We start from the raw sequence: 26,372 nt of genomic DNA on the forward strand, positions 1-26,372 counted from the left end.
TTTTATTGATTTCAGAGAAAGGAAGGGAGAGGGAGAGAAAGAAATATTAATGATGAGAGAGAATCATCAATTGACTGCCTCTTGCACACCCCCTACTGGGGATGGAGCCTGAAATCCCGGCATGTGCTCTGACCGGAAATCGAACCCTGATCTCCCGGTTCATGTGTTGAAGGTCCACCACTGAGCCACACAAGATGGGCTATATATCCTATTTTTGGATCTTGCCTTTGTACCTAGACAATAATATTGTAGATACTTTTGGATGAGAGAATATTTACATCAACCTCATTCTTTTTTTCACATTAACTTACTTTAACATTTTATTTTTAAATCCATCCCAGAAGAACAGTTGCAAAAATAGTACAAAGAATTCTCAGATTTCCCAAATGCTAATATTTTATTATATTGGATTTATCTATTATTTTTTCCTGAGCTATACGAGAATCAGTTGCTCACAATACCCCCATCTTGAAATAATTTGTCTATTTCCTAAAAACAAGAAAGTCCCACTAATACACTTTATAACAAAAAACAAACAAAAAATTGTAGTCCAGAATCCAACCTAGAATCAAGTGAAGTGCTGCATTTAGTTGTGATGTCTCTTTGACCCTCTCTAACCTGGAAGAGAGCCTCAGTCTTCTCTTTCATGACTTTTACATTTCTGAAGGTCACTATGAAGATCAGCTATTTTGTGAAATGTTCCTCAATTTTGGTTTGCTTGCTGTTTTCTCATAAAAAAGTTCATGACATACATTTGGTGAGGGAATACCAGAAAAGTGATGTTGCTTCCTCCTCAGTGCATCATAGGAGGAGGAACATGCTGTCCATTTGTCATCACAGTATTGGTGATGTTTTTATTTCAATAGCTTGGTTAAGGTGCTGTTTGGTAGGTTTCTCCATTGTGAAGTTCCTATTTTTTCCTTTCTAGTTACAACTGTATGCTGTGGGGAGATCATATTATCTCTGAACAGAGATCATTTTACTTCTCTTCCCAACTTGGATATCTTTTATTTCTTTTTCTTGTCTAATTGCTCTGGGTAGGACTTATAGTCTGATGCTGGTTGAAAGAAGATACTTTGTATGATATCTACCTTTTAGAATCTGTTGAGACTTATTACATGGCTTAATATATGGTCTATCCTAGAAAATGTCTCATGTGCACCTGAGAAGAATGTGTATGCTGCTGTTGTCCAGTAGAGTGTTCTGTATATGTTTGTTAGATCTAATTGGTTTACTATGCTTAAGTTCTTCACTTCTGTACTTATCTTCTGTCTGGTTGTTCTAACCACTATTGAGAGTAGGGTACTCAAGTCTCCAGATATTACTGTAGAATTGTCTATTCCTCCCTTCAAATGTATGTTTTTGCTTCCTGTATTTTGATAGCCTATTAGGTACATGTTTGTATTTGTTACATTTGTTGCTGTACTGGAACTCCTTTGTATCTTGCAAACTCTTTCGATCTAAAGTCTGTCTTTTGATTAGAGAGTTTAATTCATTTATATTTAAAGTAATTAATGATAAAGAGGGACTTACTTTTGTCATTTTGCTATTATTTTTCTAAATGCCTTATATTTTTGTTCAATTCCTGCACTACTGTCTTTGTTTGTGTTTACCTGATTTTTTGTAGTAAAATGTTTAAATTCTTTTCTCATTTTCATTTGTATATACTTCATAGATTATTTTTCTTTGTGGTTACTTTGGGGATTACACTTAATGTCCTAAAGTTATAATACTCTAATCTGAATTAATACCTGTTTAACTTCACTAATATAACAACAAAAATATCTGCTCCTTTACAGCTGTCCCCACCTCTTTTAGTTGCTAGTGTCATAAAGTTACATCTTTATACATTATGTGCCCCAAAGCAAACTAATAATTTTTCTTTTTTATAAAACCCTCACCCAAGGATATGCTTAGAGAGAGAGGAAGGGGGGAGGGGGAGGAGGAGGAGAGAGATCCATCAGTTGCCTTCTGTAAACTAGTAATTCTTTTAAGTGCATTACTCTCTTAGATTTTGTAGAAGACAAAATGTGGAGTTACAAATCAAAGTTACAAAAATATTACCTTTTAGATAATAAAAAAAATGAGTTTCTTAAATTATGTACAAAGCAAAAAGTGGAGTTACAAACCATTGATATAATACTATTAGCTTAACTGAAAGCTTTATTTCTTCATATGACTTTCTGTTACTGTCTAGGGTCCTTTCATTTCACTCTGCAGGACTCCTTTGAGAATTTCTTGCAGGGTAGGGTTCAGCTTTTATTTGGAATTCTTCCCCCCCCTTTTAAAAATATATCTTTATTGATTTCAGAGGAGGAAGGGAGAGAGAGAAACATCAATGGTGAGAGACCTGCCATTGATCAGCTGCCTCCTGCACATCCCCGACTGGGAGATCGAGCCTGCAACCTGGGCATGCGCCCCAACTGGGAATCAAACTGCAATCTTCTAGATCCTAGGTCTACGCTCAACCACTGAGCCATGCCCGGCTGGGCTATTTGGAATTCTTAATTTTCCCCTTACTTTTTTTTTTTAAATATATATCTTTATTGATTTCAGAGAGAGGAGGGAGAGGGAGAGAGAGAGGAACATCAATGATGAGAGAGCCACTGATTGGCTACCTCCTGCATCCCCCTCCCTCCCCAACTGGGGATCGAGCCCGCAACCAGGGCATGTGCCCTGACCAGGAATCGAACCCGGATCGCCTGGATCCTAGGTCGAAGCTCAACCACTGAGCCACGCCCGGCCGGGCTCCCCTTACTTTTGAAGGACAGTTTTGCTGGATGCAAAATCCTGATTGACAGTTTTTCTTCTCTGACAGTTTTTCTTCTTTTAGCACTTTGAATATATTGACCTGCTCTCTCTAGCCTCCAAAGATTCTGATGAGAAATCTGCTGATAATCCTTTGGAGGATCCCTTGTATGTGACAAGTCATTTTTCTTTTGCTGTTTTTAACACTCTGTCTTTGTCTTTAGAATGATTGATTATAATGTGTCTCAATGTAGGTCTCTTTGACTTCATCTTAGAGCCTGTGGAGCTGCTTGATGTTTATGTTCATGTCTTTTATCAGACATGGAAAGTTTCAAGCCATTATTACCACAAATATCCTCTCTGTCCCTTTCTCTCTTCTCCTTCTTGTATGCTCACAATATGTAAGTGGGTCCACTTGATGTTGTCCCAAAGGTCTCTTAGGCTCTGTGTACTTTCCTTTATTCTTTATTCTGTCTGTTCCTCTGACTTGATACTTTCCACTGTCCTATTTTCAAGCACTCTGATTCTTCCTTCTGTCTGCTCAAATCTGCCATTGAATTTCCCTAGTGATTTTTTTCATTTTAATTATGGTATTTTCAACTCCAGAATTTATTTCTGGTTTCTTTTAATTTTTTAAAAAATATGTTTTTATTGATTTCAGAGAGAGGAAGGGAGAGGGGGAGAGAGAGATAGGAACATCAATGATGAGAGAGTTATTGATTGGCTGCCTCCTGCACACCCCCTACAGGGGATCAAGCCTGCAACCTGGGTATGTGCCATGATCTCCTGGTTCACAGACTGACGCTCAACCACTGAGCCAAGCCAGTTGGGCTGGTTTCTTTTTAGGTTTTCTATCTCTTTACTGAGATTTCCATTTTGTTCATACATTGTTTTCTTTCTTCAAATCACCCTTTAGTTCTTTGAGCATCCTTTAGACAGTTGTTTTAAAGTCTTTGTCTAAGAGATCTCTCATCAGGTCTTTTTCAGGGATAATTTCTGTTGATTAATTTATTTTCTTCGAATAGGCCATAATTTCCTTTTCCTTTGTATGTCTTGTGGGTTTGCTTGTTTAAAACTGGATATTTGAATCTGGTAATCTGCTAAGCATGGAACTTAGATTCTCCCATTTTCTTAGGGTTTCCTGGGATTTTTTGTTATTGTTCTTGTTTATTGATTGTTGCAGGCTGTTTCTGTGCCAAGGTCAACCTGAGATCTAACTTTAAAGTCTTCTCAGGGTTGTATGGAGTCTGTGCTGAATATCAAGACTATTTTCAGTTTTTCAATGTAACAACAGGGAAAAAGAAATATCCTTGTACACATATTTTAGTATGCTTGTTCCACAATTTTCACTGTACAAAATTATAAGAAGTGAATTTGTGGGTCAAAGGCTATTTACCTTCTACATTTTGGAAAAATGTCACTAAACTGCACTCCAAAAAGAGTTGTAATTTACAGCACCACCCGGAGTGCACAAGAGTGTGTAATTTCATATCTCTGTCAACAGTGCAAATGAACAGTCTTTCTAAGTTTTCCCAATCATATAAATAAAAAAATATTTTTTACATTGTCATCTGTTTAATGGCCATTGGTTAGATATAGTTTGTGAGCTAGCCTATAAATGACCGTTGACCTTTTAATTTTGCTATGATTTTGTCATGTGAATTGTAAATATTTTTTGTATATCTTTAAAAAATATGAGTATAACAAACTTCCATCTACCCATCATCCAACTTTGTGATTTCCCCTGCTTTTTTCTCCTCTAAAGTATTTAAAGCAAGTCTCGATATCACAGCATTTCACTTGAAAATATTTCAGTATATAAATATTTCTAAGAGATAAAACTAAAAAAACCCCACCACCATTACCATATTAAAAATTAACATATTTAAATATTCACTTTTTGTCCAAAAACATCTTTTGACTGGTTGGTCAGTATCCAAGAAAGATCCATATGTTGCATCTGATTATTATATCTCTTCAGTCTCTTTTAATCTATAACAGACAGCCTTCATTTCAAAATGCTATTTATCTGTTAAAGAAATGGGGCGCATCTGTCCAGGAAAATAAGGTCATGATATTTATATAAGTTGTTTTTTTTCCTTCCTGGATTTTCTAGACTTAGAGGCTTGACTAGGTTAAGGGTCAATCTTTTTTTTTTTTTTTTGCAAGAGTACATCATGGGATACTGTTCATTTCCTCTACACCGCATCAAAAGGAAAGTAATGTTTGGTTGAGCCACTTTTAGTGATGCTACAATTGATCAGCTGCTTCATATATCCGTTTTAAAGTTCCCCATGAAACTTTTCCTAATGTTTCTGGCATTTACTTATAATTTTTCCTTGATCCATTATTTTAATAATATTCCAAAATGGTGATTTTAAATTCTACCATTGCTTTTACATTTATTAATTGTATTTCTTCTATGATAAAGAGTGTTTCCTCATCAACTTTCTGGTTACACTAAAATATAGTTTATATGAAAAAAAGTAGGATAACTGCTTAATTATTTTTCTTTATCAAATTTTAGACCTAGTTTACCTTCTGATTAAAAATATTTTTTTTGAACATGCAAAAGTTGGGAAGTAATATTTAAATATTGAAAAAATTGTCTGGATATAAAAAATATTCAAACTTCTTTACTAATCTGTTTCAGGTTTCAAATTCAGTGTCATGCTTTTTGAGTCAATCTTCTGTGACTAAAATATTGAAAGTATTAAAATTAAGCATCTTACCTGAACAATATTGTCTACATTGCTAAATTCCACACACTTCTGTCCTCTCTGGTGATCACAGTAATATTTGTTTTGTTTCCACTGTGGGGGTGAGTGGGCACGAGATTGTGGATTGTTTGGTACGTTAAGCTGCATCATCACCATTCCTCCACCTGGTGGAGGTGGCACAGCTGAAAATCAGAATTAGAATACTACAATCAGTATACTTTAGCAGGTAGCATCTTTAAACACCAAGATAATGGCAACAATTTTACATTTCTGAACAAAATTTTACTATTATATATGTAAGGCAGATTTCAACTCTAGTGCTTCTTGCTAAAAGTGTATTGTTCCAATTATCTACTGCAGAAACTATAGCACAATTGATATATATATAAAAGTGCTTAATTTAAAAAAATGAATTAATTTTAAAACAGGCATTTTTCTAAATACAAAGAAAAACTGGGAAAAATTATCCTACAGAAACTTTGACATACAGTAAAAAGTTATCTTCTAGTAACTCAATTTCATGCAGTGGAAGAGATTGGGACATGAGAATGGAATTAACAAAGCACAACTTTAGTACCCTGAAGTGCCCTATGACTCTGGGAAAACTTAAGCTTTTTTATTGTGTTTTCTCATCTGAAAAAGGAGGCTAGGAAGACCTCCTTGGCTGATTTTAAAGAGCTGTGATGCTTACATGTATGTCAAAACACTTCGTACAGTAGAGATAAGTGGAGTATTATATCTATCTTCTCATCTGACTTATTTCTTTTGTGTACCAGTACTGCAGCACTGCTGGTATTAGGCATATACCTTGCCTACCACTCACCACTTCGGTGTAAGGTAAAGAAGGATCCTATGCCCTGCCAACAGGACCACAGTTTGCACTGCAGTAACCATGGTAGTTCCCAGTTCCCTGGAAACAGAACCAACCTGACCTGGCTAGGCAAACCAGAGAGGGCTGACTGCTTAGGGACATCTCAAAGTTCTCCTCAGCCACAGTAGCCCATGTAGGATACAGCCACTATTAGTCATTTATTTAATAATCATTTATTATTTCTCTGTTTCTCATAGACTGTATGTCAATAAATCATTACAATAAAATAAGGTGCTTTGATAAAGGATTGTTTAAGACACCAGGGAAGCAGGGAGAAAAACAACATACTCTGTTTTAAGGACTAGGAAAGCCTTTGTAGGAGAGGTAATTTCTGAGTCAAAATTTAAGGATTAGCAGGTTTTTGGCCAACATAGGATGGTGGATAGGCATTCCAGACAGAGGGAAGAATAGGTACAAAAGTGCCTTTGGCATAAAAAAGCATAGTGTATTCTGGAAACAAAGTTCTGTGTGAATTGAGCATATAAGTATAAACAAGAGGCATACTTGCTAGTTTCGATAGAGAATTCATGCAAAATTTTTTATTCAGAGGAATGACATGAAGAGACTTCTGTTTCAGGACAGTAATTTTAGAACTGTCTATGTATGTGCTTGTGTATTGGGGAGAAGAAAGGTTGGGTGTAGGGGAAACATGAAATAAGCAAAAGCACCTGAGATCACTACAAATAAGACATGAAAAGAATTGACCAAAAGTAGCAGCAGTGGGGAAGGAAAGTAGCAGATTTGAGGAAATGGTGAGGGCATGACCGTGAAAGGGGAGAACAGAGAAAGTTAATTATGACTGAATTTTGTTTTAGTTCCTAGATAGGCAAGGTAAGGAATTCAGAAAGAGGAAAAAACAGTAAATAGTAAATCTGAAGTCCCTTTGACACATCTGGGTAGGAATGTCCAGTGGAGAGTTGGTTATATGGTCCTGTCTCAGCAGAAATAAGATTAGGGAGGTGCTGGCAAAAAGCAGCAGTTGAGGCCTAGGAGGTGACTGGGTTACTTAGGAAGACCTTGAAGAAGAATGAGAGTGCCTAGGAAAAGATCCTAGAGAACATCAATATTTATGAGGTGAGGAAGGAATAAGAGCCTGAGGAAGAGAAAAAGGAGAGTGGAGTGGTAGTGGCGGCAGTAAAGGCAGTAGACTGAACCTGTTAGCTCTGATTTTTGCATGGTGCCCTAAATATCCTGGGTACATATATCTCAGCACATAACAAGTTGAAAACTTTTTTCTAGAAATGCCTAAGGAACTTAAGTTCATTATTTCTCAAATGGAAAAACCATCAACCTTTTGTTCGATTGTCTATTCATACCTGCACACTGGTGGCTTTGAAGCTGCTGGGAACTGCAGGGTGAAGTAGTTCGAGGAAACTGTACTTGTTCTGATCCTGGATGTTGTAAGTAACCTACTGATGAGCTATGGGGGAAAAATCAAACACACACAAAACACAGCACAATGAGACGGAGATGACTATAAAGATACTTTGAACAAACGCTCCTACAAATTTATTTAAATAAATTATTCTTCAAATTGATTAGCAAAAAAAGTCACTCTTTTCTCTGTGAGTTATAAATAATTATCTTTTGGATAATTATCTTATGTTTATGGCAATAATACTAATTTTTAAAACCAGCGAAAAAAACAACTAATTCCATTGCTCTTACTCTTTTACAAATTATTCTAAATATGTTTGTATTGTTCTAATGATTACTTAAAAACTAACTCACTAACTTCATAAAATAAAAAGGTAATTTATTTGGATCTTACTAAGCTGTATTTTAGAAAATAGAATATGCAGTCTGACAATTATGAGACTCAGAAAAAAATATCATATTGCTTAAAAATGTACTATCTAAGAATAAAGGAAACAACAGAACATGGTTCTAACATATTCTAACCTAAATGCTGATTAAAAACAAAAAGGCTGCTAGCATAAACCCAAGTTATTGCTGTATTTGTAAACTGTAAGTCTTTGAGAGTCTAATATGAAATTTGTCATAAGAAGCCTTTAAAGTTTTCTCTTTCTGGCAAATTCATTCAGGAAAATAGTTTCAAATCATAGAGAGATACTATTAATTCTCTCTGAGAATTCTCAAGTAATCAGAAACCTTAATTTAAATATAAAACCCTATTATTTACCAGTCTTTTTTCACAATTTAAATAAACTTTCTTTACATAGTATTATTTCTTAACCAAGCTTTAACAACGTTTTACCCTTATATATCATGTAATGCATTAAAATTACAACATTAGATCCAATTACTGAATTATAGAGAATACAGGGAGACATTAAACACTATGATGACACAATCAGGAAAAACCAGACTATGGGACACTCTACAAGACAAATGTGTAAAAATATAAGCAATTAATAGGGCAGTTGGAAATATAAACATCAACTGCATATTTGATATAATTCACTAGCCCTGACGGCGTGGCTCAGCAGTTGAGAATCGACCTAGGATCCAGGAGATCTTGGTTTGATTCCTGGTCAGGGCACATTCCCGGGTTGTAGGCTCGATCCCCAGTCGGAGGCGTGCAGGAGGCAGCTGGTCAATGACAACTCTCTCATCATTGATGTTTCTCTCTTTCTCTCTCTCCCTTCCTCTCTCTGAAATCAATAAAGATATATTTAAAAAAAAACCTGTTAAAATTTTAAAGATATGAAATAGTATTGTAATTATGTAAGTTTAAAAAAAACAAAACCACCCTCCCCCCAAAAAACCCAAACCCAAAACCCACACAGGAAAACCCTTTTAGTAGCCCTGGCCGGGTAGCCCAGTTGGTTAAAGTGTCATCCTGATACGCTAAGGTTGATCTGGATCAGGGTACATATAAGAATCAACCAATGGATGCATAAATAAGTGGAACAACAAATCGATGTTTTTCTCTCTCTGCTCTCCCACCTCTAAAACAAACAAACAAAAATTAAAAAAACACGCACCTCTTAGGGATACTTAAACTGAAATACTCATGAATGAAATTATGATATGTAGATTTATTTCAAAATAATACGGAAGATGCAGAAATTTAGATGAAAAGAGGTTAGTCAGTAGTTAATAACTGTAGAAACTAAGTGATGGGTACATGGAGAATGAGTACACTCTGTTTACATTTATAAATACTTAAAAATGTCCACAAAAGTTATAAAATGATTCTCTGATTCAGCTCACAATTCTTCAATTAGTAACAATTAAAATTCTGTTGTTTTTTAGTGGCAGTAACTCAGTGTGGTTCAATAAAAGGGAAAAAGAAAGAAGTGTAAAGGGAAGATTTCATAAAAAGTAAGTTTGGACCATATGACAAAATGTAAAAATAGTGCTTTCTGAAAGTAATATTAATTATGATCGGAGTATGTTTATGTGAGCATTAGCTACGTGTGGAAATAATACAGCAGCTTAAGACAAGGTTTGTAAATGTGCCATTACTGGGGAGAATACAAAGTTTCACCACAGGGTAAAAGGATTTTTAGGTTCTAACTGGAGTAAATGTACCCTTGGGCCATGTAATGCTCCCACCCTGATCTTGTTCGCTAAGAATATCCTAATGGCTTAATTAAGTTATGAGACACACGGGTGACAGGAAGCCACCTAGATTAGGGACCAGAATATTCAGGTCACTGAGATGAGTGATATATCCCACACTACTAAATTAGAAAGTGTTATTCCAGTTTACCACTCTAGCGGGTTTTAGTTTTATAATTAGTATAAATTATTCTAGCATTAGATTATCCCTTAGGTAAATGAATTACAAAACTGAGTTCCAAGACTACTAATCTCTCCCAACAGAGAAAAAGATACTTTAAGGAACACAGACTGGACAATAAACAGCCCTCTTAAATCTCTTAAATGCTCTATTTTCACTTATCATCTAATTTGCCTTTGACAAAGGCAGAAATCTAACACATCAGAGAAAAGCATAAAAGTCAGCTTTTAAATACCACTCTCACTTTATGGCCCTGGCCAGTGTGGCTCAGTGGTTAAGAGCATCAGCTCATGCACTGAAGGGTCGAGGGTTCAATTACTGGTCAAGGGCACATACCTGGGTTGCAGGTTCATCCAGGGGCACATGCAGGAGGCAACTAATCTATGTGTCTCTCCCACATCGATGTTTCCTTTTCTCTCTCTTTCCCTCCCTCCTTCCCTTCCAGTCTCTCTAAAAATCAGTGAGAAAAATACCCTCAGGTGAGGACTGACAAAACAAACAAACAAACCCAAATATATAATATACCCAAAAGGGAGCAACTTCAAAAATTTCTCCTTTGGAGGACAAGACAGAAACAGAAAAAAGAGGACTTTGAAAAATAAAAGGCCAGGCCTAATCCTTGAAGTTCATATTCTACCCTGAACAGAAAAATAAACTATCAGTCTCATGAACACATTTGGTCTGAAACTTTCTGAAAAATACTGACTTAGACCTATGAATGTGTAAATTAAAACTCATTAATAATATCAACTCTGAAAGGCATTAAATGTCATTGCAACGAAAATTAGTCTTGCCACTTACACCAATTGTTTTGCCATACTTTTTAGGAGCTGCTTCTTCTCAGTGTATGGAACAGCCAATCAAATTGTAGCAAAATGCCTCTACAGGATCAGTGGAGACTGATAAATGATATACAAATATCCAACCAGTTTCTTCTTCTGGGTTTTCTATAATGTTCACCTATAATCTTCTATGATAATTCATAGGTAGAAATTCCCCTTTGCTCCAGTCATTTATTTCCTCATTTTTACTGTATTTTGGAGTCAAAACCATGATGGAAAAAATGATAAACACATTACATATTTTTACACATTTTTAAAATCAGAAACCTACTGCAGTCTACCAAAGTGTGAAGAATTTTTTAAAAAATATCATACAACCCTTTATGAATACCTAAAATTGGCCTTTTATGGGCAGTATTGATGCCACTTTGATTAGAACATCGTAATCAAAGAACTTATATGCATATATATGCATAACCCATGGACACAGACAATTGTGTGGTGAAGGCCTGGGGGTGGTGGTGGATGCAGGGTGGAGGGGATCAATGGGAAAAAAAGGAGACATCTGTAATACTTTCAATAATAAAGATAAATTAAAAAAAAAAAACACCCCAAAACCAAAAAACCCCCAACCAAGTCCTATCTTAAAAACAGTCATATCTTGGAAGCAACCCATCAATAGACAAGTGGATAAAAAAGCTGTGGTACAGATATACAATGGACTATTACTTGGCCATAAAATAGAATGAAATCTTACTGTTTGAGATGATATGGATAGAACTAGAGGACAGTATTTTGCTCAGTGAATAAGTCAGTCAACTCAGTCAGAGAAAGATAAATACCATATGATTTAACTTGTATGTGAACTCTAAAGAACAAAATAAACGAACAAACAAAACTGAAAAAACCTCAAAGACACAGAGAGTGAACTGGTTGTTGCCAGAGGGATGGAGAGTCTGGGACTGGGTGAAAGAGGTGCAGAGATTAAGAAGCACAAATTGATAGTTTCAAACCACTCACAGGGATATAAGTAAAGCATAGGGAATATAGTCAATAATAATTGTGATAATTCTGTATGGTATCAGTTAGGGTACTGGAAGTATCAAGGGAACACTATGTAAAGTATATGATTGTTTAATCACTAAGCTGTATACCTAAAACTAATACAAAATAACATTGAAAGAAAAAATAATTTTTTAAAACCAGTCATGTCTTTGACCTAGTAATTGCTCTCTAACGACTCTATGCCAAGGAAGAAATTCAAGTTGCATTCAAGATGGATCAATAAAGTGGAAAAAAAAAAAAAAGGATATCATCTACATGTCTATAACAGGCTAAACAAATTATTGCGTATCATAAAATTGAACAGTGATCATTAAAAATTTACAAAGAAAATTTTAATGACACAGAAAACCATGGTATCAAGTGAACAAAATACACCCAATAGAATCTCAACTATTTTCAAATTATATATGAAAAGAAAAAAAACTAACAGAAAAATATGAACATGAAAACAGTAGTCAAGTCCAGCTGGTGTGGTTCAGTGGTTGAGCACCAACGTATGAACCAGGAGATTATGGTTCAATTCCCAGTCAGGGCACATACCCAGGCTGTGGTCTCGATCCCCAGTAGGGGTGTGAAGGAGGCAGCCACTCAATGACTCTCTCTCATCATTGATATTTCTGTCTCTATCCCCCTCTCCCTTCCTCTTCTCTGAAATAAATAAAAAGATATTAAAAAACAACCAACTCCCCCTACCAAAACAAACAAACAGTAGTCAATTTAGGGTTGTGGGACTATGGCTTATTCTTGATAATTTATGTTTTTTTATTTTCCAAAAAGGTGTGCATGCATTTTGTAATTATAAAAAATAAACACTAAAAATATTCTTTGATAACTGCCTGAAAAGTTTGACTTTGAAAAGTTGTATCAGGGATTTAATTTTAACTAATAATCTGAATCTCCTTCAGAAATCTTTAACAGATGTCAGGGAATGAGGCCAGGAGAGTAATACTAATCTTCTGCAATATAAATCTTCAGTTAATCTGAAGGTCAGATGCTCAGCCAGGCTTGCTGTCTCTGGAAGAAAATATTAGCTTTCTGCCTTATAAGCTTTTTGCAAATCAAGGTGATTTCTACAATATATATATTTGTGATAAGGGTATCTATTAAAAAATATAATGAAATTCAACGTCAAATGACACTTTTATTGGACAAAATTTTGGGTTTTCCCTTATATGCAAATGGACTTTTTTTCTGGGCTTTCCAGTTAAATGCTCAAATTTATAGACATATTTATTTATAGCTCATCTATTCCCAAATATGAAATATTTTAAAAAATGGAAGAGTAAAAACAGAAAAATATTTAAGACAAAACAAAAAAGGAGCTGGGATATGTGGGATATGATTGTTGCTTTTATTGAGAGCTCCAATCTAGCTTTGTGTTTCCTGGCAGGCAAGATAAAATGGTGAACCCAGAGGATTATACAACTCTGCCAGAATGATAAAGCAAGAAAGCATTTAAGCCTCTGGCAGGTGCTGGACTGTATACATATCCCAACTGTATTCTATGATGAATTTAAAGCAAGTAGTTAATTATAGAGGAATCTAGTCCTTTGATACAAGATATAAGACACAGTTCGTAATTTACTAGGAACCTGAGGGGCTGAGGTGGAAATCTTGCCTGAAGAGAAGATTATCTCCTATTAGATAAATAGGTAGAATGCAGAAATACCTGCAGTAAGAGCTAATGTTTTCCTTAAAAATGAACTTTGTATTTGTCAAATACTTGTGTGAGACTCAAGGGTCTACACTATACATATCACAAAAAAGATGCCTTTAGCTTGAGAACTGTAAGGGCAGCTATTATTATTTTTTATTAATCCTCACCCAAGGATTTTCCCCCCATTGATTTTTTTTAGAGAGTGGAAAGGAGGGAGGGATGGGAGGGGGAGGGCATCGATGTGAGAGACACAAATCAATTGGTTGCCTCCCACACAGGCCCTAACTGGGGCCGGGGATCAAACCCAGGTAGGTGCCCTTGACCGGGAACTGAACCAGAGACCCTTCAGTGCGCTGGCCAACGCTCTAACCACTGAACCAAACTGGCCAGGGCAGGGCAGCTATTATTAAACACATTCAACCACAATGATATCCCTGGTGGTCCTGGGAGAATGGTGGATTTCGAGAAGGGCCACATTCTGACGGACACAGTAGGACAAACCAGCTATCATCAAGCAGCTGTCAGTGGACAACATCTGTCAAACAATAAGTTTAGTTTTAGTATAGCTGATGCTAAGTTGTTCTTCTGGAAATAATTTAGCTACTTATTAAGTCATCTCCTGAGTAAGACCATAAAATTGCACTGGCACTGAGGACAATGCTTATACACCTATACGATATAGCTAAGAACACAGATCCAATTCCCCAAACAACTTCATCAAATCTTTTTAAGTACAATTTTAAAAGACAGGATGCCAGAATACTATAATTTTATTTTTTTTTGAATCAAAATTTCACCTATTACAGACTGACTTCTGGCATGACACTATGAGTCTTATTAACCTGCACTCCACTGAAACTACTGAAAACTATAAAAATGTAACTACTTAAAGCCTCTGGAAAGGTCCAGGGGATGAACAGCAAATAAGAACATCTTTCAAAACATGATTAGAAAGGTGAGTCTGGTATTTAAACTAAGACTGCTCTCTCTTGTCTCCTCCCAGCTTTATTAAGGTACAGAGTCTACTCCAGACAACTGCAGCCAAGAACACAGAGCTCCCTCTCCCCACAGCACACAGGTAAAGGAATTTCTTCCTAGAAGAGAAGCTAAATCCAGAGTGAATGGCGTTGACAGATGGGAACTCCTCTTCCCCCAACCTCCACTTGTGTAATAGAAGGTCTATTGTATGACATACTGAGAATACTGGGGTCCTGGCCTGATTACTTTTGCCCCAGCTCCTGAAGTGGTGATTCCATGTCAGGAGAGGTAAGCTGAGGACTGTAGGCTGTGGTCGCCTCACCCTCCAAGTGTTCAACTCATAAAAGGTTGCCACTTGGAGAGAAGCTTACCATTGTCCACATCCCCAGCTCCAGGTACCTGGCCCAGAAATTTTTCTGGGGATAAAACAGGCAATAAAACAACACCTAATGTCTTTTCAAAAGAACTATCTTCAATTGCAACAGAGAAGGAAGAAGTTCAAGCCTACAGGTGCTCTCAAGAATAGTACAGGTTATAGTAAAGATAACTGGGAGATGATTCAAGATTTAGACTAAAGATTTAGGCTAAACTTAGTTTGAAGGAAGGAACCAGGTAAAAAGATAGCTGGACAAAACCTTCCTGAGGTCAGAATAAAAATCAAACATTGACTCTAGAAGTTTTTCATTCAAAGGAGCCAGATTTTAATTGGAATACTTTGTAGAACAATTTATGAATCAGGGCACTGTTGAAAACAACAGAGCAATCAGCTGGCAGTAAGTGGAGTTGTGTGTTGTCAAGGAAGAGAGGAACAGAGCCTCACCAAAACCACTGTTATCTCAGGATTACTATGAGACTACCCAAAACTTTCCGTGCTTGGGAACAGCATTAGAGGCTGAACACTGGAGATGAGGCAGGGGGGAGGGGAAGGGAGGTTTAAATTGACTTCGCTAAAATAACCCAGTCAGTCACTATAAACAAGTATACAAGCAAACACTAGGAAGTACCCAGAGTTATGACAGTATATAATAAGAGATGCAAAGAAACAGGAAAGTGTGAACCATACCTTAGATAAAAGCAGGGAACAGAAACTCCCTGTGAGAAAGAAAAGATTTTCATGTTTATCAGGAAAAGACCACGACTGAACCAAAGGAAACTATGATTAAGGAAGTAAAGAAGGTATGGTAACAATGTCACATTAACAAACAGAATATTTATAAGACACAGAAATGATCTATCTTGAATTGATAGTAATTACATAAGCTGAAGAACAGAGAGGAGGGCAAAAACCCCCAAAACACACACTGGAAAGAAGCTCAGCTGATGGGGCTCAGTGGTTGAGCATCAACCTATGAACCAGGAGATCACTGTTCAATTCCAGGTCAGGGCACATGCCCTGGTTGTGGGATCGATATCCACAGGAGGCAGCCAATGGACATTCTCTCTCATCATTGATGTTTCTCTCTCTCTCTCTCCCCCTTTCTCTTTCTCCATCTGAAATCAATAAAAACATATTAAAAAAACACACAAAAAAATGGAGAGAAAAGAGCCTCAGAAAAATGTGAAATATTATCAAACACAACAACATGTGTAAATGGGATTATCAGAGAGGAAAGAAAGGAGCCGAAAAAAATATATCAAGTGATAAAGGCTGTAAACATCCCAAATTTGTTGCAAAATAATAACCTAACCATATTCAGAAGCCTCAAGGAACTCTAAGTGGGATAAAGCAAAGAAACCCAAAGAGACATCATAGTAAAAATAAAAATGCTGAAAGTCAAAGACAAGCAGCAAGAGAAAAATGACTACTTACTTATAATGGAACCCTAATAATCTATCTTGAATTGGTAGATAAATTTAATTAAATAAAATTAAACAGATTAAATTAACAGCTGATTTCCCAACAGACATGATGGAGGCCAGAAGGTAGTGGGATAATATATTTGAAGTGGTCAAAGAAAGAAAAACTGCCAACCAATATTTCTATATGCAGCAAAGCTATGTTTCAAAGAATAAAGTGAAAAATGGAGAGAATCTGTTGTTGGCAGACATACCTTACAATAAATACTAATGAGAATCCAGATGAAAGGATAAAGAGTACTAGGATTATGGATTGAATGTTTGCACCCCCCTCAACCCTTGAATTCATATGTTGAAGCCATAACCCCAATGTGATAATATTTGAAGATGGGCCTTTCAGAGGCAATTAGGGTTAGATGAAGTCATGTGGGTGAGCCTCTGGTCTAAGGAGATTAGGGTTATAATAAGAAGAGACATTAGAGAGCTTGCTCTCTCTTTTTGCACATACTGAAGAAAGGCCCTGTGAGCACACAGCAAGAAGGTGGCTGTCTGCAACCCTAAGGGTGAGCCCTCACCAGACACCAACCCTGCTGGCACCTTGATCTTGTATATGTAGTCTCCAGACAGTGAAAAAATACATTTCTGTTGTTTAAGCCATGCAGTCTATGGTATTTTGTTATGTCAGCTTGAACAGACTAATACAATAAGTATAGGTAATTATGTAATTGTAAGATAGTAGAAATGAATATATTTCCTCCTTTTTTTCTAATTGATTTAAAAAGCCACTGTATAAAATATGTATATAATGTAATATTGGATATATAACCTATAGAAGTCTAATATATTTGCCAATAACAGTACAAAGGAGGTGGGAGGAACCAAAGCTGTATTGGGCTAAGTAAACAAAATGCCTACAGATGGTAAGGTAATACTTATAACAATGTATTGTGTATAGCATTAATCTCATTTGTATAACAATACCACAAAAAGGGGTAAAAGAGAATAGAGCCATACAGAAGTAACTTTTCGTTCTTTTTTTTAATCCTCACCAGCGAATATGTGATTTTTTTTTAACAAGAAAGAGGAAGGGAGAGGGAGAGAGAAACATTGATCTTTTGCCTCCAGCATGTGCCCCGACTGGGAATCAAACCCAAGACCCTTCGGTGCAAAACGGAAATCGTGCCCATCAAACAGTTATTATCCATTCTTCCCTTCCCCAGACCCAGGCAACTGTCAGCCTACTTTCTGTTTCTATGAATTTGATTACTTTAGGTACCTTGCAAAAGTAAGATTATACAGTATTTGTCCTTTTGTGACCAGCTTATTTCATAAAGCATAATGTCTTCAAGGATTGTCCACATTGCAGCATGTGTCAGAATATCGTTCCTTTTTAAAGCTGAGTAACGTTCCACTGTATGTGCACACCATACTTTATCTGTTGATGGGTTTGCTTTCACCTCAGGTTTCTTTCTGAGGTGATGAAATCGTTCTAAAATTGACTGTGGTGATGGTGACATATGTGACTAAACACTATTAAATTGTATAGTTTAAGTGGGTGAATTACTGTTGTTTTTTAATTGATTTGAGAGAGAGAGAGAGAGTAAGGAAGGGGGGTAGAGAGAGAGAGAGAGAGACATTGATTTGTTGTTTCACTTATTTATGCATTCATTGGCTGATTTTTGTAATGTGCCCAAACTCACAATCTTGGCATATTAGAACAACACTCTAACCACCTGAGCTATCCAGCCAGGGCTAAGTGGGTAAATTTTATGGCATGTTAATTTTATCTCAACAATGCTGTTTACAAACAAGGAAATGGGAGAATGGACAAAAATTATGCATATATAAAAGGTATTCACAAATAAGTTCTATTATATGAAGTTGAGCACAAAAAGATTGATGACTTAGGAAAAACCACTGAGCCAAACTGGCTAGGGCTTGAAGTAAGGTTTTGTTTGATTTCAAAGTCCTATTCTTTATAACCACACCATGCCACATGATAACTAATGCCTAATGGCACAAGATACACATATCTAAAAAAGTAACAATTTAGACCATCTCATGCCCCGATATCAGATCAGTGAGATTCCATGATGAAGAGCCTCAAGGAATATGGCATACATTTGGGCTTCTGATAAAATGGCACAACCACCAATGAGGCATGCAGTTAATAAATACATGCATAAACAAATGTAAGCTGGCAGAAAAAAAAACTACTGTGCCAGTTGTAATACTATATTACTAAATACTAACAATAAATGGACTAAATTCTCACTATATACCAATACCATAACCATATATATAAACACACAAAACCACATTAAATAAAACAAGTTTTAGATTACTTTACATGTAAAATTATTTATAAACTCCATTTCATGTGTCCTTGCTAATGAATCTCGTCATGTTTGCACACCCACATCTGTGTTAGTATACAATTAGGTGTAAGGGAAAAGTGAAAAGGACACAACCTAGGGTAGAAACACGGGTTACCAAGACTGCACCTGTGGGAAATGACCCAAGGAGAAGGGATGAGGCGGGTGGAGAGGTCAGAACAACAAAAAACTGTCTGTATGACATGATCCCATTTATGCAAAATTATGTTTGTAAAGAAATTAGAAGGAAAAAACTCCACGAAAAACCCACAACTGAATGTTTTAGACTAATACTCATCTGATATTCATGATATATTAATAAGGGAAAATGCAAGGTAATGTCTACCTCATTAGAACCTGCCAACTAATTCCAATGTGTGTGTATTTATATGTGCACATGTCTGTCTGAGCAGGCCAATACCAACGGAATGCATACCAGCTTGTGAGCACTGGTGACCTGGAGGTAGGGGTAGAGTGGGAACATGATGGTTAGCTTTCCTTTTACACATCTTTATGTTAATTGCTTCACTGTGCCAACAAGCATGACTTTGTGATAAAAAATTAAAAAGTATATAGAAGTTACAGAAATAAAATAATATTAATGCCAATAATATGATATATAAATGAGAATTAATTATATATGTGTACAAACACATATGTGTAAGTTGGCCTTTGTCATTAAAGAAGTGTTTTCATTCAGTATAAATGTACCAAGCTTCTACTCTGGGTCAGGCCTGTTTTAGGTGTGTAAATTCAGATAAACCTCTCTTCTGTATGTAAATACACTGGTATATGTAAAATAAAATTTATACAAGCTACTACACCTAGACTTATAAAGGGATGGTCTATATATTAGCTCATAGATGGTAATTCAATGATCTGATTAATAATAAATGCCAACAGTTGATCTTTAAGTAGAAATCTGAATATTATGGCAATTTGTTCATTAAATACTGCCCCAAACTAGAAATAAAATTTTTGTAAAGATTGCTATTATATTTTGAAAAAAGTCCTTAGTTAACAAATGTTTTTCACCCAAAGGTGTCCTTAATTAATCCCATATATGACTTGATTTTCTATCACATAACTAGTCTAAAAGGTACCAGGATACAAGTCTGACAGGATACACATTCCTGCTTTATATGCAAAACATTCTATTTCTAACATTGGTCATCTGTAGTTGGAATAGATCAATGCCAGTTTGTTACCTGGTAACCAATCACTACTGTCAATTTATAGCTAGCTATTTCAAATATATCAGCCTCATCTAGGTCATGGTCCTAATCTGTGAGTAATTTCAAAGACTTTTCCTCAAGATTCAAGTAGGAGGTTGTTGAGGAATCTCTTATCTTTTAATTGCTATGCTTCTAAGCAATTCCTCAGGCCAAGAATAGGTCTCAAATTTTTATTTTCCTTGGAAAAGCAGGCCCAGGGACTAAAAGTAGGTATAGTTCATTCCAGAGCGTAGTCACCAGCATGTACTTGACAGCTTTTGGATTCTGCCATCATGCTTAAAATAGGGCTGAAAGTAAAGGGGGTGGAGGGGTCCAGAATTGTGTTCTCTCACCTCCACACATACTCCCAGGGCCAGGTCCCTCAGAAGTACATAGACAAGATGATTTTTTGTTTCAAGGGATTGATAAATATAAGAAACATGTTATACAGATTCTCAAAGGCTTCATTTTCCTCCTTCATGAAAGCCCTTCTACCCTGCATGTAGGCATACAGAAGTAACATAAAAACAGGTGTCTTTTGGTCTCCGTATTAAGTAATACCTATTTCTCTCAGCCTCTGCCCTACAAAGGAATGATTACTTTGGTAATTTTCTCTCAGGTAAATGAAAGGTTACACTTTGGCTCAAAAAGCAGATATATTCAGCAATCTTTGCAATATCCATTCCACCTGCGTTAGCACAGAATCCTGTCTCTAGCTGACAACTCAGAAACTGAACTGGCATTATAGATCCCAAACTTACAGACATTAGAAAAAGAGGCTGAACCCTGGCGGTGGCTCAGTTGGTTGGAGCGTTGTCCTGTACACCAAAAGGTTGAGGGTTCAATTCCCAGTAAGGGCACATACCTAGGCTGCAGGTATTATATCCCTGATGGGGGCAGGGGCGTGTATGGGAAGCAACCAGTCGATGTTTCTCTCTCACATCGATGTTCCTCTCTCTCTAAAATCAATAAATGTATTCTCGAGCGAGGACTGAAAAAAAGAAAAAGAGGCTCAAATTGAGAGTATTTTCTCCCTATTTATAGAAATTAAATTCACACAACAAATGGGAAATCTAGTGCAGTATACATTTCTATTTTTATTGTGTAGCAGCTCTATCTCAAAAAAGCTGGGCTCATTAAAATTCCACAGATGCCTGTGAGATTCCAAACAACTTGTGTTTCTTCAATCTGTGGCAGCCACAGAGCCATGTGAGTCCCTGTGTGTGTGTATATGTGTGTTTCTGACAACACATAAAATGAAAGCCAAGTCCCTATTTCCCAAGCAGATTCAATGAAGCAAGAATGTCAATCCCCTCTTCACCCCAAAATACCACCTGTAACTATACTGGGTGGCAACCTCTTACCAGCAATTATAACTAAGGACTCCTTTTTATTAAGAGCACTAAGGCCCCCTCTGACATCCTTACAGGGATGTCATGAGACTAAATGAAGAACTGTAATACACTCTGAACAACAAACTACAGGTACCCAATTCAAAGGAAGATTACTATTTTAACACATTAGGCTTATCAGAGAAGCTTCTGCTCTTCCAAGTTGAAGGAGCTAAAGGAATACTTCAGGACTTGCTTTAACAGAGAGCTGCTATCATTTGCTTCTCTTATATACCTCCCTCCCTTTACTGATAAAAAATGAGTCTGACAAATTTCAGTATGATATTTTGCTGCTGACATTATATAAAGGAAATATATTCTCATCAAACTCCTGCAAAATCCTTAAATGTTAAACAAATGCTCTAAACTCCAAGATTTGTGGCCAACTATTTTATTGTACTTAAGTAAAAGACTCGTTTTAAGAGCAAATTTGACTCTTTATATATGGAATGCACTGCTTATACTAATTTTGTTAAAAGAAATAGTAGAGAAATTGATTGTATCATAGTTTTTCTATTCTACATTAGAGAATGATCTCAGGTAATGCTCCTGAGGCAACTTTAAAATTAGCAACAGACCAAAATTCTGATAAAAAATGACAAGCTATAGGAATAGGTTTCTTTAGTCATACTCACCTTAAATTATTTTGTTGGCCAGGTGGAATGACACTATAGTAAACTGGAATTCCTGCTGTGGGCATAGATCCTTGATTAGATTGATTAGGGAAAATAACAGGCTGTTGATAAGTCTGATGGGCAATTCCTTGAGAACCTTGAGGCAGTGAAACCTAAAATTTGAAAGACAATTTAAAGGAAAAAGGTTCTTCAAAACCTTGCAAATGTTAATATCTCTAGGCTTCACAAACTTTTCAAGTACAGTAAACCCCTGATTTTGTGAACCTTGATTTAACAAACTTTGGATTTAATGGACAAAATTTCCAATCTGTATGTCATATGTGAAAATTAACACCCTGTTAATTTTAAAATGCCTTTAACCAAGATTTACAATTAAATTAACAGGTTACTTTTTGTTATTAATTCACTGTTATTTTTGACAAATTTTAGCAAATAGGCCATATGTTGGAAAAAACACTGTAGTAATTTCCCTGACATAAATATTACATATCTACAGCTATAGTCTACATATTTAAACCCAAGAGTCACTGCTCGTAAACAATGTTCAGCCAATGATTAGCATGTGATCACACCATACTGCACGAGGTAATAGGTTCTGTTGTCTCGTCCTGACTTTCTGTAGCAGTTTCAATGCCTGTTGCCCCACCTCACCATGCTCCCACACGTGCGAAGCCACACCCCATCCATGTGCATTTGTTTACTCTTGGTGACTGGTGAATGCACACATTTACTAGACCTATTTAGTATAAATTTAAAATTACTGTCATACATATAAGAAAAATTTTCTGTGAAATTAAACGTTTCATACATACTTAATTTTAATTACACAAATATGTCTACATAAGTAAAAACAGGTAAAATAATTTGTCATTTTTAAAAACATGCATTAGGAAAATCTAGTTTATTATAAAATGGACTTTCAGCTTTAACGGACAGCCCCTTGCCTGAATTAGTCTGTTATATCGAGGTTTTATTGTACAACCAGTTAGGAATAAGCTAAAACTGCCAATAGGCTGTCCTGACAAGTTAGCCATAACACTACCACTTTATGTTCTTTTTTGATAGCTATTGTTTTTCACTAGCATTTATCAATTGTACAGTAAGCTAGATGCATTAGATTATTTAAAAAAAAGAATAAGACTCATGTCCCTAAGTAAAAGTTATTAAAAACAAAACACTTTCTAATAAGGATGACCATTTGATATGGAAAGAGTAATGCAGTTAACTTCTGGTAGAGCTAACTAACACTCAGGTAGGGCACCAGCGAGATACACTGGATCAGAAGGAGTATGAGCCTCGGAGCATAAGATATCTAGATGTGGTATCAGCTTTATCACTTTGCTATCTACATGACATCATGTAAATGACTTTACTATTCTGAGGTAACAGTTGCTTATCTAAAAAAAAAAAAGGGATGCCACCTCCATCTCAGGGGAGGTACTATCTTTATTACAATATCCATTTACAGGTTCTAGCACAGTAGGCATTTGGTGAACAGTGGATCTTTCAATTCTCTGTTTTCTATATTAACTACATAAAAACCACATGAACGTAATAGATTCTTCGATTCTGTACTTCAATTCCCTAATTTCTATAGCTTCTAAAATAGAAACTACCTAGGCACAATGGGTTCTTAATTTAAAAATATGCCACAACATTACAGTTGGATTAGAGTGATTTTGGTAAATAAAGCCAATATAAAAGCTTTTGATGATATGATGATGATGTTAGCAATAGTAGCAGCAATGATAGCAGTATTAGTAACAGTGACGACAATGAAAGTTAACAATACTGAGTACTTACTACCATGTTCAGGTTCTATTCCAAATGCTTTGTGTATTACCATATTAAGTCTTCCTAACAACCCTAATAAGATACTTTTATAATCCCTGTTTTAGAGATGTGGAAACTGAGATTAAGTAACTTGCCCAAGGCTGCATAGCTAGTAAGTAGGGAAGTCAGGATTTGAACCCATGGCATCTGGTTCCAGAGCCTCAGTTTGTGCTGTTCTCTATACCTGGGCTCAGTGATTTATAAATTAATGATTAACTTCTAAGTCTTGGCTACACAGCATGTTTTTGAAATGTAACTGGTCCTTTCAAAATACACAGTAATCTCTTAATTACTTTCAATTTGGCTCAATCATTGCAAAGAGAAAGTTACTGGTTTGATGTGCCCAACTCTGTATAACACAATATATTTCAGTCTTTTTGTCTACGGAGGCAGTGTTAATATTCTGAGATTATTATTTCTGATTGTATCTAAGTAATACATACACAGGGCAGATTAAGGAAAACTGACACAGCTCAAATCTAGATGATTTAAGCTATGGAATAAATCTGTAACTAGTGGTAAAGAAAAAAACTGAAGTAACAAAAAAGAGAGAATAATAATTGAGAACACACAGCCATAGAATACACTCTATGAGGACAGATGACTTTTCTGGCTTTTTTTTTTTTTTTTAAATATATCTTTATTGACTTCAGAGAGAGGAGAGGAGAGGAGAGGGAGAGATAGATAGATAGAAACATCAATGATGAGAGAGTCACTGATCGAGCCCATAACCTGGGCATGTGCCCTGACTGGGAATCGAACCCTGATCTCCTGGATCCTAGGTCGACGCTCAACCGCTGAGCCACGCCCGGCTGGGCTCTGGCTTATTTTTTAGGTAACTTTATTACCACCCAGCTCATCTACTAAATGTAGAAGGAAGTATAAAGATGCTGTCCTTCATCGCTCATCAGAGCAACACTTCTCACAATCATTCATCCAGTGTGAAGATTATATGAAATACCAAGGGAAAATAATTTATAGCTTGTAAAAAAGTATGTCAGAGAAATAATTGTTTTAGCTCTGAAGCATTTTTTAAAATCTAGCTCCATTTCACAAAATTACACCAACAAGGTTGTACTTTATTTAAAAATTCTATTTCTTGCACTAGACTGTGAGCCACTAAAGGTCAAGGGCAAGTCATACTTACATAGTGCCTTGGGCATCTTATCTAATAGATGCTCAATGTACTGGATTAGAAGGGAGAGATCCTGGTGTGGTAATGATCCTGTTGAATCTCTAGCTATGAAGAAAGTAGGGATGAGCAGTCTCGTAACCCAAGGCTCATGCACAGAGGATACAAAATAAAAAGCATGGAAAATGTGAGAAAAGAAAGACGCAAAATCTAGTTTCGTGCCCTGGCTGGTGTGGCTCAGTTGGTTGAGCATCATTCCATGCACCAAAAAGTTGCCCGTTTGATTCCTGGTCAGGGCACATGCCTGGGTTGTGGGTTCGGATCCCAGTTGGGATGTGTGTGGGAAGCAGCCAATTAATGTTTCTTTCTCACATCAGTGTTTCTCTTTCCCTCTCCCTCTAAAATCAATAAAAATATGTTTAAAAAAATTTCTAGTGTCATAATGTATCTTTTCTATTTTTCCTTAGTTGCTTTCTATAATTAGGGGGCTTCAAAACTAGACATACTCTTTAGTGCTCAACAGTCCTTGACAATTCCACATTTTACATTTCAATTTTATGGAATTAAATGAAATATGCTAGCACTCTTGCTCATATACTTCTCTATCCCCAGAATGTCTTCCTAACCAATTTATGCCTAATATTTTAAGAGATAGTTTAAGGTTTATATTTTCCCAGGAGACTTCTGTATTAAGTCCCTAATCTGTTCATGGCTGTATTTCATGATTCATCAGTTACCAGACTGTATACTATCACAAATTTGTTTAGTTATGTTTAGATAACATACAAGTGCATTTACCTTCTCAACTAGATTGTTTTTACCTTGTGGAGATGAATGAAAATGATCTTTGGATTTCTTAACATCAGACTCAGTTATGGAAAACCATAAGGTTAATAAAACAAACCCACTTGCAAGTTATTCCAGAAAGATGAATGGAGATACAATGTAGCATATTATACTAAAAAATATAACTATTATTATTATATTAGTCATTATGTAATAAATATTATATTATTATGACTATTATTTATGAAACAATAGGTATTTCTACTTCTGAGCTATAAATTAAAATCCATGTCATTTTTAATACATGTCATTCCATTTGGGATTGAGGTGGGGGAAAAATCAGTTCCACCATGGGCAATTGCACAATTTCCTCTATTTTATAAATATTGATAGACAGTCTGTACTCTGTTTCAAATATCTGCTTCCATCGCTATTTCCCCCCGCCATTCCACTCTCTTCTCAAAAGAGACTTTCTAAAAGGCTGAATTATAGGATAAGACACTTGCTTATATATTTATATAGTTGGAAACACAGTCAGTCAGGCAAAATTTATTCATCAGTATCAAAGTGGTTCATATATTTCTTCTCAAAATTAATGAAGTGAAATGAATAAAGCTATAAAATGAGGATAAAACAAACTGTTATGACTAATAAAACTAAGACTATATGTTAAGACTAT

The 26,372-nt window shown here is 36.0% G+C and overlaps 1 protein-coding gene across 6 annotated transcripts in view; it reads right to left on the reverse strand.

The window, feature by feature from the left end:
• Positions 1–26,372, reverse strand: part of R3HDM1 (R3H domain containing 1) — a 108,364-nt gene that overhangs the window by 12,374 nt on the left and 69,618 nt on the right. For all 6 annotated transcript variants that reach the window (XM_081141868.1, XM_081141865.1, XM_081141867.1 and 3 more), the window contains 3 exons: positions 21,943–22,094; positions 7,656–7,759; positions 5,481–5,650 (listed from right to left, as the gene is read on the reverse strand). In XM_081141868.1, the coding sequence (XP_080997994.1) occupies positions 5,481–5,650; positions 7,656–7,759; positions 21,943–22,094 (426 nt within the window). The remainder of the gene's footprint in view (positions 1–5,480; positions 5,651–7,655; positions 7,760–21,942; positions 22,095–26,372) is intronic.

This window comes from Miniopterus schreibersii (assembly GCF_964146895.1).
Source record: "Miniopterus schreibersii genome assembly, chromosome: 7".
Taxonomy (NCBI): Eukaryota; Metazoa; Chordata; class Mammalia; order Chiroptera; family Miniopteridae; genus Miniopterus; species Miniopterus schreibersii.